The 11,538-nt window shown below is 41.7% G+C and overlaps 1 protein-coding gene across 1 annotated transcript in view; it reads right to left on the bottom strand.

Annotated features, from left to right (window-relative positions):
• olfm3a (olfactomedin 3a) overlaps positions 1 to 4,271 on the bottom strand; it is a 47,203-nt gene extending 42,932 nt beyond the window's left edge. Inside the window, exon 1 of the mRNA XM_058399011.1 lies at positions 3,975 to 4,271. Within this exon, the coding sequence (XP_058254994.1) occupies positions 3,975 to 4,043 (69 nt within the window). The 5' untranslated portion in view covers positions 4,044 to 4,271. The remainder of the gene's footprint in view (positions 1 to 3,974) is intronic.
• Positions 4,272 to 11,538: the final 7,267 nt, after the last annotated feature.

Here is an 11,538-nt window from a genome sequence, read left to right as displayed (position 1 = left end):
AGCATCTATCTATCTATCTATCTATCTATCTATCTATCTATCTATCTATCTATCTATCTATCTATCTATCTATCTATCTATCTCAACTCACAAGAACTCTGTTTCTAAAGCCAGACATTAGCTGTATTTGTTACAATGATGTTTTGTCTTTGTTGTTATTTTTGTTGTTGTTGTTGTTATTATTTTTGTTGTTGTTGTTGTTGTCGTTGTGTGTAGCTGAGCGACTTGTTGCTGAAACTCAGTGGTCTTCAGTGTCCAGAGCAGGAGTCACACCTGAAGCCACTGGTTTAAACAGTTCAGCTCCACTGGTGCTTTGTGGAGAAGACTGAAGATGTGCTTAAGCTGCTGGATGAGAAATTGGAAGGTCATGAGCTCAAATCCCTGCACTGATAAATGTAAATCTGCTAAATCCCGTAAAACACAAGCCAAGCATTCTGATCCGAACAGCGAGAGGGCGCTATCGCTATATTCAGCTAAAAATGATTGACAAGAAACTGTATGTTCTGTTACTTCTGTAACAGCAGCGCTGTTCCTGGTGGCTAAAGCTAATCTGAAGGTCTCTGATTTTATGAAGCTCTGCACTACACAGCCCAGCATTCAGCAGCGTTACTGCAAACCTTTCCAAATGTTCTAAAGAATATTCCTAGCCCTGACAAGTACAGAGCTTTAGAACCGCCAGTGTGCTAGCTACGATTTGTGCAGAAGCTTTTTCACATATGCAAATCTCTGAAATCACATGATCGCGATGGTTAACGTGTGTGTGTGTGTGTGTGTGTGTGTGTGTGTGTGTGTGTGTGTGTGTGTCTCTGTGTGTGTGTCTGTGTGTGTGTGTGTAAGATTCACATTTGTTTAGACGCTAGAGCGGGACCGAACACACTTGCAGAGGCGTCTGAGATACAAGAAAATCATGAACATGGTCAGATTTATTTCAGATTTTCTCGAACAAATATGACACTTTTACTCTATTTTCAAGGGTTCTATTTTTTTTTAAATTCTGTTTAGTTCTTTCTATGTTTAAACATTAGTATTAAAAAAAATCTGCAAATAGAAAAAAAGCTTCGAAAGGTTTTGAAAGGTTGAAATGAGTGTTTAAAGACTGCTGTTGAGGAAAAAAAGGGGGTTTAAGAATTTTAGGTTTGGTTTCTGTTCATTTCTACCAGGAATTTTTGGATGAATCTGGACTTTATTCAACAAGTTTTTACTTGATAAGATGCAGCTTTATAAAAAAATTGCTTATAGACATGCGTTTAGTGAGGTGTCACAAAATAGAGTGAAGAGAAATATTGTATATATACTTTACAAAAAAAATTAAATAATAAATAAAAATAAATAAAAAATTAATTAAATAAAGAGTAACCTTGAATCTCTGTATAATTCAATGATGCCTTTTTTCCTTTATTTAGCAGAAAGCATTAAGCGTATCACAATTCGAGCGAAGAACTAAGCAGTTAGTTCAGATCTGTCTCTGGATTTGATCCTGAAGCATTAAACCTGCTTGTTTTTACAAATAAAACAAATTTAGGCTTCAAGTCTGGCTTCAAGATTGAATCATCTGAAGCGTGAGTCACTTCACCGTACTGATCTTATAGTCATCATTGTTCATCTAACGTAGGATCAGATTAGATTAGCCTGATGAATAAAGCGTGTAAATAAAGGCTTTCTAAGCGAGCGGGTACAGACCGTGGCCTCGCCTGACTCGAGAGAGAGAGAGACGCCGGAACACTTTCCTCTGCCGAGTGCAGGATTTATCCTCGGCTCTGAAACCGAGATCTGAAAGATAAACAGCGTGAAGTGAAGCGAAATCCCGAGCACATGCCGGTTACGACTCTTTAGTCCCGAGCTAAAAGAAAGGATAATGTACTTACAGGATGCAGGAGAGCGGCGAGCGCAGTGTGTTTACGCTCGTTTTAATCTTCCATGTCGTTTAATTACACTTTATAATAATCAGCCTGCCTGCTGTGTGAAGTGCAAACACAAATATTAACCTTGTAAAGGTTTTTACTTACTGTATTAACCCTTTAAGGTCCAGGTTGCATCTCTCAGAACACTGTAGGTTTATCTGATATTTCTCATTAGGTTTCGATTCATTTTCTCGGACAGGGTCACGGCACCAATGTAAACACACCCCCTGGGTCCAAGTGGGTCTTGAACCTGGGTCTCCAGTATGGGAGGCAGGCGCACTAACAAGGCTAAAGCCTCTAGCATCAGTCGCTAGTTCGCCTCTTGAGGTCAGGGGAGTGAGGTTTACCTTCACAGCACCTACCACTGGCCTCCATTACATATATACGTTTTTTTTTGTTTCTATAGCAACAGCTCGGTTGACGTGCTCAGGGACGTCTACAGTCGATGCTCTGCTAATAATAAACAGATTAGAAACTTGCGTAGTCGTCGATATATAAGGAGATGCTTATTTAGCATAAAGGGAAGGAGTCTCCAGTGTCAGAGTTTTCTGACATCTTCAGGACAGATACTTTGTCGTCTTTTTGGTTTCTCTGTAACAAGCTATGTTTTTTTTCTTATAGTAACATCAAGAGAGATGAAAAGAGAGAGGCTGGTGAAAGGGAAAGAGCGTGCTATAACTAGCTGCTATAACGTATAAAGTTTTATATGAACTTTGTCTCGTCTTCACAATATTATAATATAATAGGAGCCGCCATTTCAGACATTTTTAATGAAATGACATCACATCTATGTCATTTAAAATTGAATTACGAAGAGGAACGATCCTGTATGAAGCACAAAGATTAAGTTCCATCCATCCATTTTCTATACCCGCTTTATTCCTAATTAGGGTCACAGGGAGCCTATCTCAGCACACACTGGGTGAAAGGCAGGGGTAGACCCTGGACAGGTCATCAGTCCAACACAGGGCCACACATAGACAGACAACCACACACACTCACACTCTTATGGGCAATTTAGAATTACCAATCAAACTAAGGTACATGTTTTTGGGCTGTGGGAGGAAACTGGAATACACCCACACAGGGGAGAACATGTAAACTCCACATCTGCCTGTTCAAACCTGGGATTCGAACCCAGGCCCTTCCTGCCGTGAGGCAACAGTGCCAACGACGAAGCCACCTAGAACCAAATTTTGGACATGAATGGATGGAGAATGTGGTGTTATTTATTCTTATTTTATTGTTATGAAGCATTAAATCCTCAGAAACCAAACTGAGCTATGATGAGAGGTTAAATCTGTGTTACGATTTGTTTACATTAAACTAAATGAAACAGTTTCTCTAGCGGTGTCGGAGTTAATCCAGATGTGCAGGAGATAATCCGCTACTTTAGGAGCTAATCCGATAAATGAGGTAAACCTGTGTGAGTGAATCAGCATGTCATCACACCTCAAAGCCAAACACCTTACACGGGAAGAGGAGCACATGCAACAGTGCGTGCGTGATGTGTGTGTGTGTGTGTGTGAGAGAGAGAGAGAGAGAGAGAGAGAGAGAGAGAGAGATTATAGTGACATTGCATTTTCCAGTTTTTCTTTTTCCTTTCCCCCCCCCGAACGTTCGCGCACCTCTGCGCATTATCTGCGCGTGCAATCAAGCCTGCAATGTAAAACCGTCTCTCTGCTCATCTGCCCGTAAATGCGTCACCGTTTGCTTCCGATTGACTTTTTTTTTTTTTTGTAAAGTAAAAACTTTAAAGCCGACTAGGACACACGCGTGCACGAGCGTCACGTTGCTGTCATGTAAATGCGATACCACGCGCTCGTCAAGGAGTCCACGCGTGCATCTTCTTCTAGTTCGTGCAAAGTAATAAATCATACAAACTTCAGGAGATGTAGCAGTCTAATAATAATAATAATAATAATAATAATAATAATAACATATAGTCTATAGATGAGAGCGATACGACACACACACAGCTCACCCGCTGGACCCTCACTGTAGAATCAGCGCTCATACTAAAGCAATAACGCGTCGTTGGGGATGCATAAAGAATGCACGCGCCGCGCTCACCATAGAGGGACACAATCCGTACACGATGAGGAGGAAGATGGGAGTCGGGACACCGAGCAGCACGCGCATCCTGCTTCCGTCTCGGTCTCCAACTTCTGCCTCCTTCTTGTCTTGTCTTGTCTTGGTTGGTGTAGTCGCTGTGTAGCGCGTGCGCAGGGACCGCACTAACGGGAGCGGCAGCAGCAGCAGCGGCGGCGTCGCGCGCGCGCTGGGAGATGGATGCACTTCCCGATCAGAGCGATGGCGCCGACCGGACAGGAGGAGGAGGAGGAGGAGTAGAGAGTAGATGCACGTGAATTAATTACCGAGTGAGCGGATGATGTACCGTGCTTTAACCGTTTCGCAGATAGGTATGCGTGTGATAATCACGCAATTATCCAATCAGCCAATCACGTGCCAGCAGCCCAAGGCGTAAAATTGGCAGTTAGGTGACGTTGAGAATGAGGTTCAAAAAGTCTCATTTCAATGGCTTAAAGTGAGACATGGCTCTCGGTGCGAGGTCAAGAAACTGCTGATCTCCTGAAAGAGCTGCCTCTAGAGTTTACACAGAGTGGTGCAACAAACAAACAAACAAACAAACAACCTTCCGATCTTTGGTCAGAGGAGCTGAATCTGGTCTTTACAACACATCCAACTACACGAGGGCTACAAAAGCAGAAGCACAGACATTACTTCAGAATAATAAAGCTTTAACAGAAGATATAACAGAATCAAAGAAAAAGGGTTGGATAAAAAATGAACATTAAAGGCGGCAGAAGAAAGGAGTGAAAAAAGGACGTTAAAATGTGTGCATTGTCTACATGCATTAATTATCCCATAAATACATGGCCATTTAAATGCAGATGAATATGTATGAATAATCAGCCTACACAATACCGCCACATGTCCTCCAGGAATCCCTCAAACAAACACAATACAGGAGTTCTTCAGCGTGACTCCTAGAAGAACCATCATTTCAGGTTGTTTTTAATGGATCTGATGGATCTTTCAGTGCAACTGTAGTGTAAAGAAAGAAAATGAATCTTCCATGACACAGAGACATGGTCGTATCGTACCTCAGGAACCTGTGCTCCGTGACACGGCACTGAAGAACCATTTCAGGAGCTCGCATTGATTAACCTCCTGAGAAGAAAAAAGACGCATGCTTTAATTACCCCAGAAATCTTCCATGGGTGACTTACTCACTGACTGTCTACATGCATGGTCTACTCCAGAGATCAGGGTCACATGACCAGACCCACTCGTAGTAATTACCTAATGAATGAATCAACATACATTAGCAGGTCAGCGTGCATTAATTACCCCCATAAAATTACCCCCAGGGGAGGATTCCTCCTCGCACACATTTTATTTACAGGGACAAATTTATTCATGGGGATGTGTACGGTTGTTGCTACAGAAACGATGACAAACGATTGCATTCATATAAACTAGTGATGTGCAGCTGTGTAACGGTCAGAGATGCTGTTATAGAGAGCCCTAACCAATCAACACCTTCTGACCAATCAGAAAGCAGAACTAATCAGCTCTGTGGGATACTAAGTGTTTAGTTGCTGCTTCTTCAGGTCTGGATTTTTGTTAGTCGAAAATTTCTTCATCAGCACTCGGAGCACTCTCTGTACTTCGTTCTTGATGGCTGGATTGAATTATGACGTGAGAGAGAGAGAGAGAGAAACAGAGGGAGAGAGAGAGAGAGAGACAGAGAGAGAGGGAGAGAGAGAGAGAGAGAGAGAGAGATTGACAAAGACAGTAAGAGAGAGACAGAGAGAAAGAGAGAAACAGACAGAGAGAGAGAGAGAGAGAGAGAGAGAGAGAGAGAGAGGAGAAGAAGAAGAACATAACATGAGAGGAGGAAGAGATTGCGAGGCATTGGTTGGTCTTTGATGTGATTAGCGAAAGCAAACAGTTTAACACCCACTCCTGATAGACTATACATAATGCAAGAGGAGATATTAAAGAGCAAATTACAATCAGCCACACACACACACACACACATCAGAAGGCATTCAACACGTTTCTCAGCAAAGAACACAAATATGGATAAAAAAAGTATGCCATTTCACATTCTCAGAAAAGACTGTGTGTTTTTGTTTAGTGTTATGTCCAGTGTGTGACAGTTTATATCACATTATGAAGCATTATGAACACCATACATCACTAAAATTGCAAGCGAAAGCTAACGACTTGTAAGTAAACGATAGTAAGACGTTTGATCACAAACCCCTCCAGTGTTACATCATGAACAGGTTACGCCATGCGTATAAACGTATCATAAAGACATACTTGTAGGTGACTTACAACTGATCAGCATTTATCATTGAGCATCTTAAAACCTCTTCTGCTCATCCTCTGGACACACCGCTTTCTCCTTCTCAGCTTTCATGTCCATCTGTGTGTAGGATGTGTGTGTGTTTTTTTTTGCTATACATTTATTATTCAGACCTGAAATTATCCCAGGATTTAAATATATAAAGAAGCATCAAATTATAGTCATAGAAAAGTGAATAGAACACACACACACACATACACACACACACACAGATGGATAGGATATGAGGTAGAACAATTTATGAAAATACCAGTGCTCAATAAATGATGAGGGAAAAATTACATCCAGCGTTTATTTTCTCTTTTTGTTCTTATGCCATTCCTACACTGCTCCAGCTCTGTCCTTTGGCTCAGTTTACTAAAATAAATAAATAAATAAATAAAATAAAAATGCTGCAGCCCAAAACACACGCCATGTTTTATCCAAGTCATGTAGTCAAGTTGAAATGTTTTCATTCTCAAGAAAGCAGTTTGAGACCATCTGACCTGAGGGGAAGAACACACCATTCAAATAGACTGAGCACTGTGTGTGTGTGTGTGTGTGTGTGTGAGGTGGTATTTGACTTTTCTCATAATAGTATATGAATACAGAATAGGACCTCGTTTCTGGGGACTGGTATCGAGTCTCCACGAGGTAGGTATGAAACCATTAAGAGATGAATCTAATTCCAGATCCTAACAACAGGAAGTCATAGAACATGTCACATCCCCTTGAGGCCTTGAGGTCGGTTCATGAGGAACACAACTTGCTCCCTTAAAGACTCAGTTATGTGGGCCAGCTTTTCATCTTACAAAGTCTTCGGTCTATTAAAAAGGCGAGTGAAGATGATGCAAGACACGTACAGAATGGCAGACAAAACCATGAACAAACACACACACACACACACACACACACACACACTTGCACAGAGAGAGAGAAAGGCAAACCTCTCTTAAAGCTTTTAGCTAGCTCCACATGAGAGCTGGGTAAGTTTTAATTATACCACTGGCTGTGTAATTAACAGAGAGTGCTTTAGAGGACTGGTGTTGCTCATCATGTACAGAAGCACACAGGAAGTCCAATTTGGTTCTTTGTGTGTGTTTTTTTTTGGTGTGTGTGTATATGTACATCACACATTTTCAATCCATTTACCCTCCATTAGTGGTACATTTCCTTCATATGTGACTTTCCTTCTATGATGATCTTCAAACATGAATACTTCCTCTGTCATGTTCTCTTCTAAACTATACCTCAGGTTCTTACCTACAGAAGTGCTCTTCTAGTTTAAGTTCCTCTCACACACTGTTGTTCCCTCTCTCGAGGTTCCCTCTACAATATTGTCATTCAGACTCAGCCTCCCTCTAAGACTCATGTACAGTAGTGCCAATAAAAATGCACCCTCCCTTGAGTTTCCCTTAACATTAGTTCAGAATTTCTACAGTAGTGCCCTTCCCACTGTATTAAATCCCTAGGTTTTGCCCTGCAACTTCTTCATACAGTACATGCACACTTTCCCAAATTCCCTTCAAATGTACCCTTTGTGCACCCTGTTCTATTTCTTTTCAACTAGTGCCTTTAAAATATCCCCTTCCTTAAGTTTTTCCATAGTAGTGCCCTTCAGATGCTTCCTCTATCATGTTTCTTTCTTGGGTAGTAGAGTAGTCTTCCTCTTAGTTCCAGCCCTTCGATCCAAGGGCATTTCAGATGGAAACTCTCTCCTTTGCTTTGTAATTCCTACTTGGAAAATGGTCTTCATATGCAATCTACTTCAAGTCTCCTTCAAATACACAGATCAGGCATAACATTCTGAGCAATGTGAGGTGAAGTGAATAAGACTGATGATCTCCTCATCATGGCACCTGTTAGTGGGTGGGATATGTTAGGCAGCAAGTGAACAAGTGAAGGGCTAAATCATGATGGCTAGAACACTGGATCAGAGCATCTCCAAAACTGTTAAAAACTGATACTGTTAAAAACTGATACTGTTCCTGCTCTGCAGTGGTCAGTATCTATCAAAAGTGGTCCAAGGAAGGAACAGTGGTGAACCGGCAACAGGGTCATGGGTGGCCATTGATGTACATGGGGAGCAAAGGCTGGCCCATGTGGTCCGATCCAATAGACGAGCTACTGTTGCTCAAATTGCTGAAGTTAATGCTGGTTCTGATAGAAAGTTGTCAGAATGTACAATGTACTCTTCCTTGAGTTCCCTTCAAATGTACCCACTCATTTTGGTTTCAGGATCTGCCTTTGAATCATATCCTTCTTTTCTACATAAGTCCAATGCTCTTCTCAAGTAGTTCCCTATCTAGAGTTCCTGTCTAAATGTACATCTACAGCAGTGTCCTTTAAATGTGCCCACCCTCAAGTTTCCTTTCTACATTAGTGCCCTTCCATCTATGGTAGTGTCTTCCTTACCTTCCTCAAATATGGTCTAACCACAAACATCTTCTATGGTAAAGTTCAAAAAGCATGCTCCCTAAATATTTCTTCTAAGTATATGTACCCTTCGTCAAATTTCCTTCAAACCTGCCCTACAAATGTGGCCTCTCTATTGATTCTCAACTGTACCCACCCCTTACCCAAATGTACCCTTCCTTGCATTCCCTTCAAATGTACCCATTCATTTCTGTTTCAGGAATTGCCCTTGAATCATATCGTTCTTTTCTATATCAGTGCTCTTCTCAAGTAGTTGCCTCCCTAGAGTTCTATACCAAATTCACCCTCCCTCTACTACTAATTACATGTACATTTATGGCATTTGACAGATGCCCTTATCCAGAGTGATGTACTTTTTTTTTTTTATCTTATTTATACAACTGAGTAATTGATGGTTAAGGGACTTGCTCAATGGCCCAGCAGCAGTGCCATTCAAAAGCACCCTTTAGCTTCCCTTGACAGTACTGTTCCCTTCCCAGGTTTCCTTCTACAATAGTGTCCTTCCACCTCTGGTACCTTCCTCACAGATATCCTTACCTTGAGTATCTTCTGTTCAAAAGCTGTCACATTTCCATCAGCTTCCACCTCAAACATAATTTCCCAAAACCATCCACATTTAAATGAAATGAAACAGCCTTTATTTGTCACATATACATTACAGCACAGTGAAATTCTTTCTTCGCATATCCCATCCTTGGAGGTTGGGGTCAGAGCGCAGGGTCAGCCATGATACGGTGCCCCTGGAGCAGAGAGGGTTAAGGGCCTTGCTCAAGGGCCCAACAGTGGCAACTTGGTAGTGCTGGGGCTTGAACCCCTGATCTTCCGGGCAACGACCCAGAGCCTTAACCACTTGAGCCACCACTGCCCCAAACAGTCCCAATTCCAGCCCAATTTCCCATCTGCCAAACAGACTACAAACCTTATAACTTAATTCAGTGTCTTTCAGTTTTACACAAATTACCTGCACCTTAAACACCCCAGAGGTTCATCCACTCTCACTATGAGAAGTCTCATGCTAGTAACAACCACCTTATGCTTCAAATGCTACTAGCTTCATATGCTACTGTCTTCACATGCTACTGTCTTCAAGGTAAGCTTCTGTAAGCTTCAGATACACACTGTAAACAAATACAGAACAAAATGTATATTTGAAGAAAAGATATATTATAGTATCTAGTAAAATATTTGGTTCACATGCAAGTTATGTCCTTAAAATGTGCCCTCTGTTGTATCTCTGTTCTGGATTATGCCCTTCAGACACACTCTCTCTTCAATTTCATTCTAAAAGCTCTTCAGATAACAGCATCTTCATCAGGGATGTTGCCTCCAGGGTGCACTTGCTGCCAAAACCTTCGGCTTTGTAAGGAAATCTGTCAGACATGATGTGTAACCCCAGAACACACACACACACACACACACACATCCAACTGAATACACCACTATGCTGGCCTCACACTGTTCTGCTCTCCACCTGCTGGTGTAAACAAACACATAGCTGCTAATCAAGCTCACATCGCCTCCAGCGCCCAACAACACACACTCACACAGACACACACACACATTCCCACTGAGGGAGCAGTCATCAGTCATCACGCCAGACATTCTGGAAGCGTTTTACACCCCATGAAGTTGGGGAAATGCTCAGACAGATGGGGTTTCTCAGAACGAGGCATCTGATGAGGTCAAATAAGAAACGCAAATACAAAGAGACGTCCTGATTCATGCTGAGTCGAAGAGGAAATCTCACCATGGAGCTCCATTTTCTTCATCTCAAGGTACTTCAGAGCAGTAATTCTGCTTCAAACCACCGTCATTGATTACTTTTTAAGAACTTCGCCACACCAAGTATTCTTTTTCATGCATAAGGTAGTCCTGATACATAATGATACACACTTAGAACTAGGTGCTGGTGCTGGCATCACAAAACAATCCAAAATTTGTGCTCCAGACTTGACAACTGATACTAAATGAAACTATGCACCATATGTCTAGTGTGTGATGTTACACTAAGGAGCAGAAGACACAAACTGACAGCAATATGGGTCTTTTTTCACACAAAGTGAAATTCCTGCTTGATCATGATGCAGCCATGATGCAGCCTGGTGGACCTTGATGGTACTAAAGGTTGTTAGAAATCTAGGGGGTTGTGTTACATTTAAATTTAAATTCATGGCATTTAGTAGACGCCCTTATCCAGAGCAATGTACAAAACTGCTTTGAAGCCTCCATCAATGAATACATCAATTCTGGTTCAATAGGACACATACTAAGGATACCATCACTCAATTAGGAGGAAATATAATTTTTGATATATAAATAAACAGGAAAAAATAAGTAAGCACTAGTTTAAGTGTTTCAGGATGAGGTAGGTCTTCACCCATCATTTGTAGAACTTCCAGGGGAACTTCCTACCACAACCTCAGTGCCAGAACAGAGAAGAGTCTTTATGAGTCCCCAGCTTGTACCCTGAGAGATGGTCAGAGCAGAGCTTGAAGATCTGATGGAGCGAGATGCAATGCGAGCAGTGATAAGAGCTTTGTTGAAAGGTTGTTGATTGTTATCCTAAAGTTTCAGGTCACATAGCAATGTGCCCAAAGATATAGAAAAGGAAAGGTATCAAAGATACCAAAGGTCAGGTAAAACAGGTGCAGTAGCCTGTAGTAGCTGAGCAATTAAGGGTTAAGGGCCCAGCAGTGGCAGCATGGTGGACCTGGGATTGAAACTCACAACCTCCCAATCAGTAGTCCAATAATCTACCACATCCCAGGAGATGATATACGGAAGCATAGATCCTTGATGCACACCAGATATCACCATCCA

Source organism: Hemibagrus wyckioides, linkage group LG01 (assembly GCF_019097595.1).
Source record: "Hemibagrus wyckioides isolate EC202008001 linkage group LG01, SWU_Hwy_1.0, whole genome shotgun sequence".
Classification (NCBI taxonomy): Eukaryota; Metazoa; Chordata; class Actinopteri; order Siluriformes; family Bagridae; genus Hemibagrus; species Hemibagrus wyckioides.
Note: the sequence above shows the minus strand (reverse complement) of the source record. Positions and strands in the feature narration are given on the sequence as shown.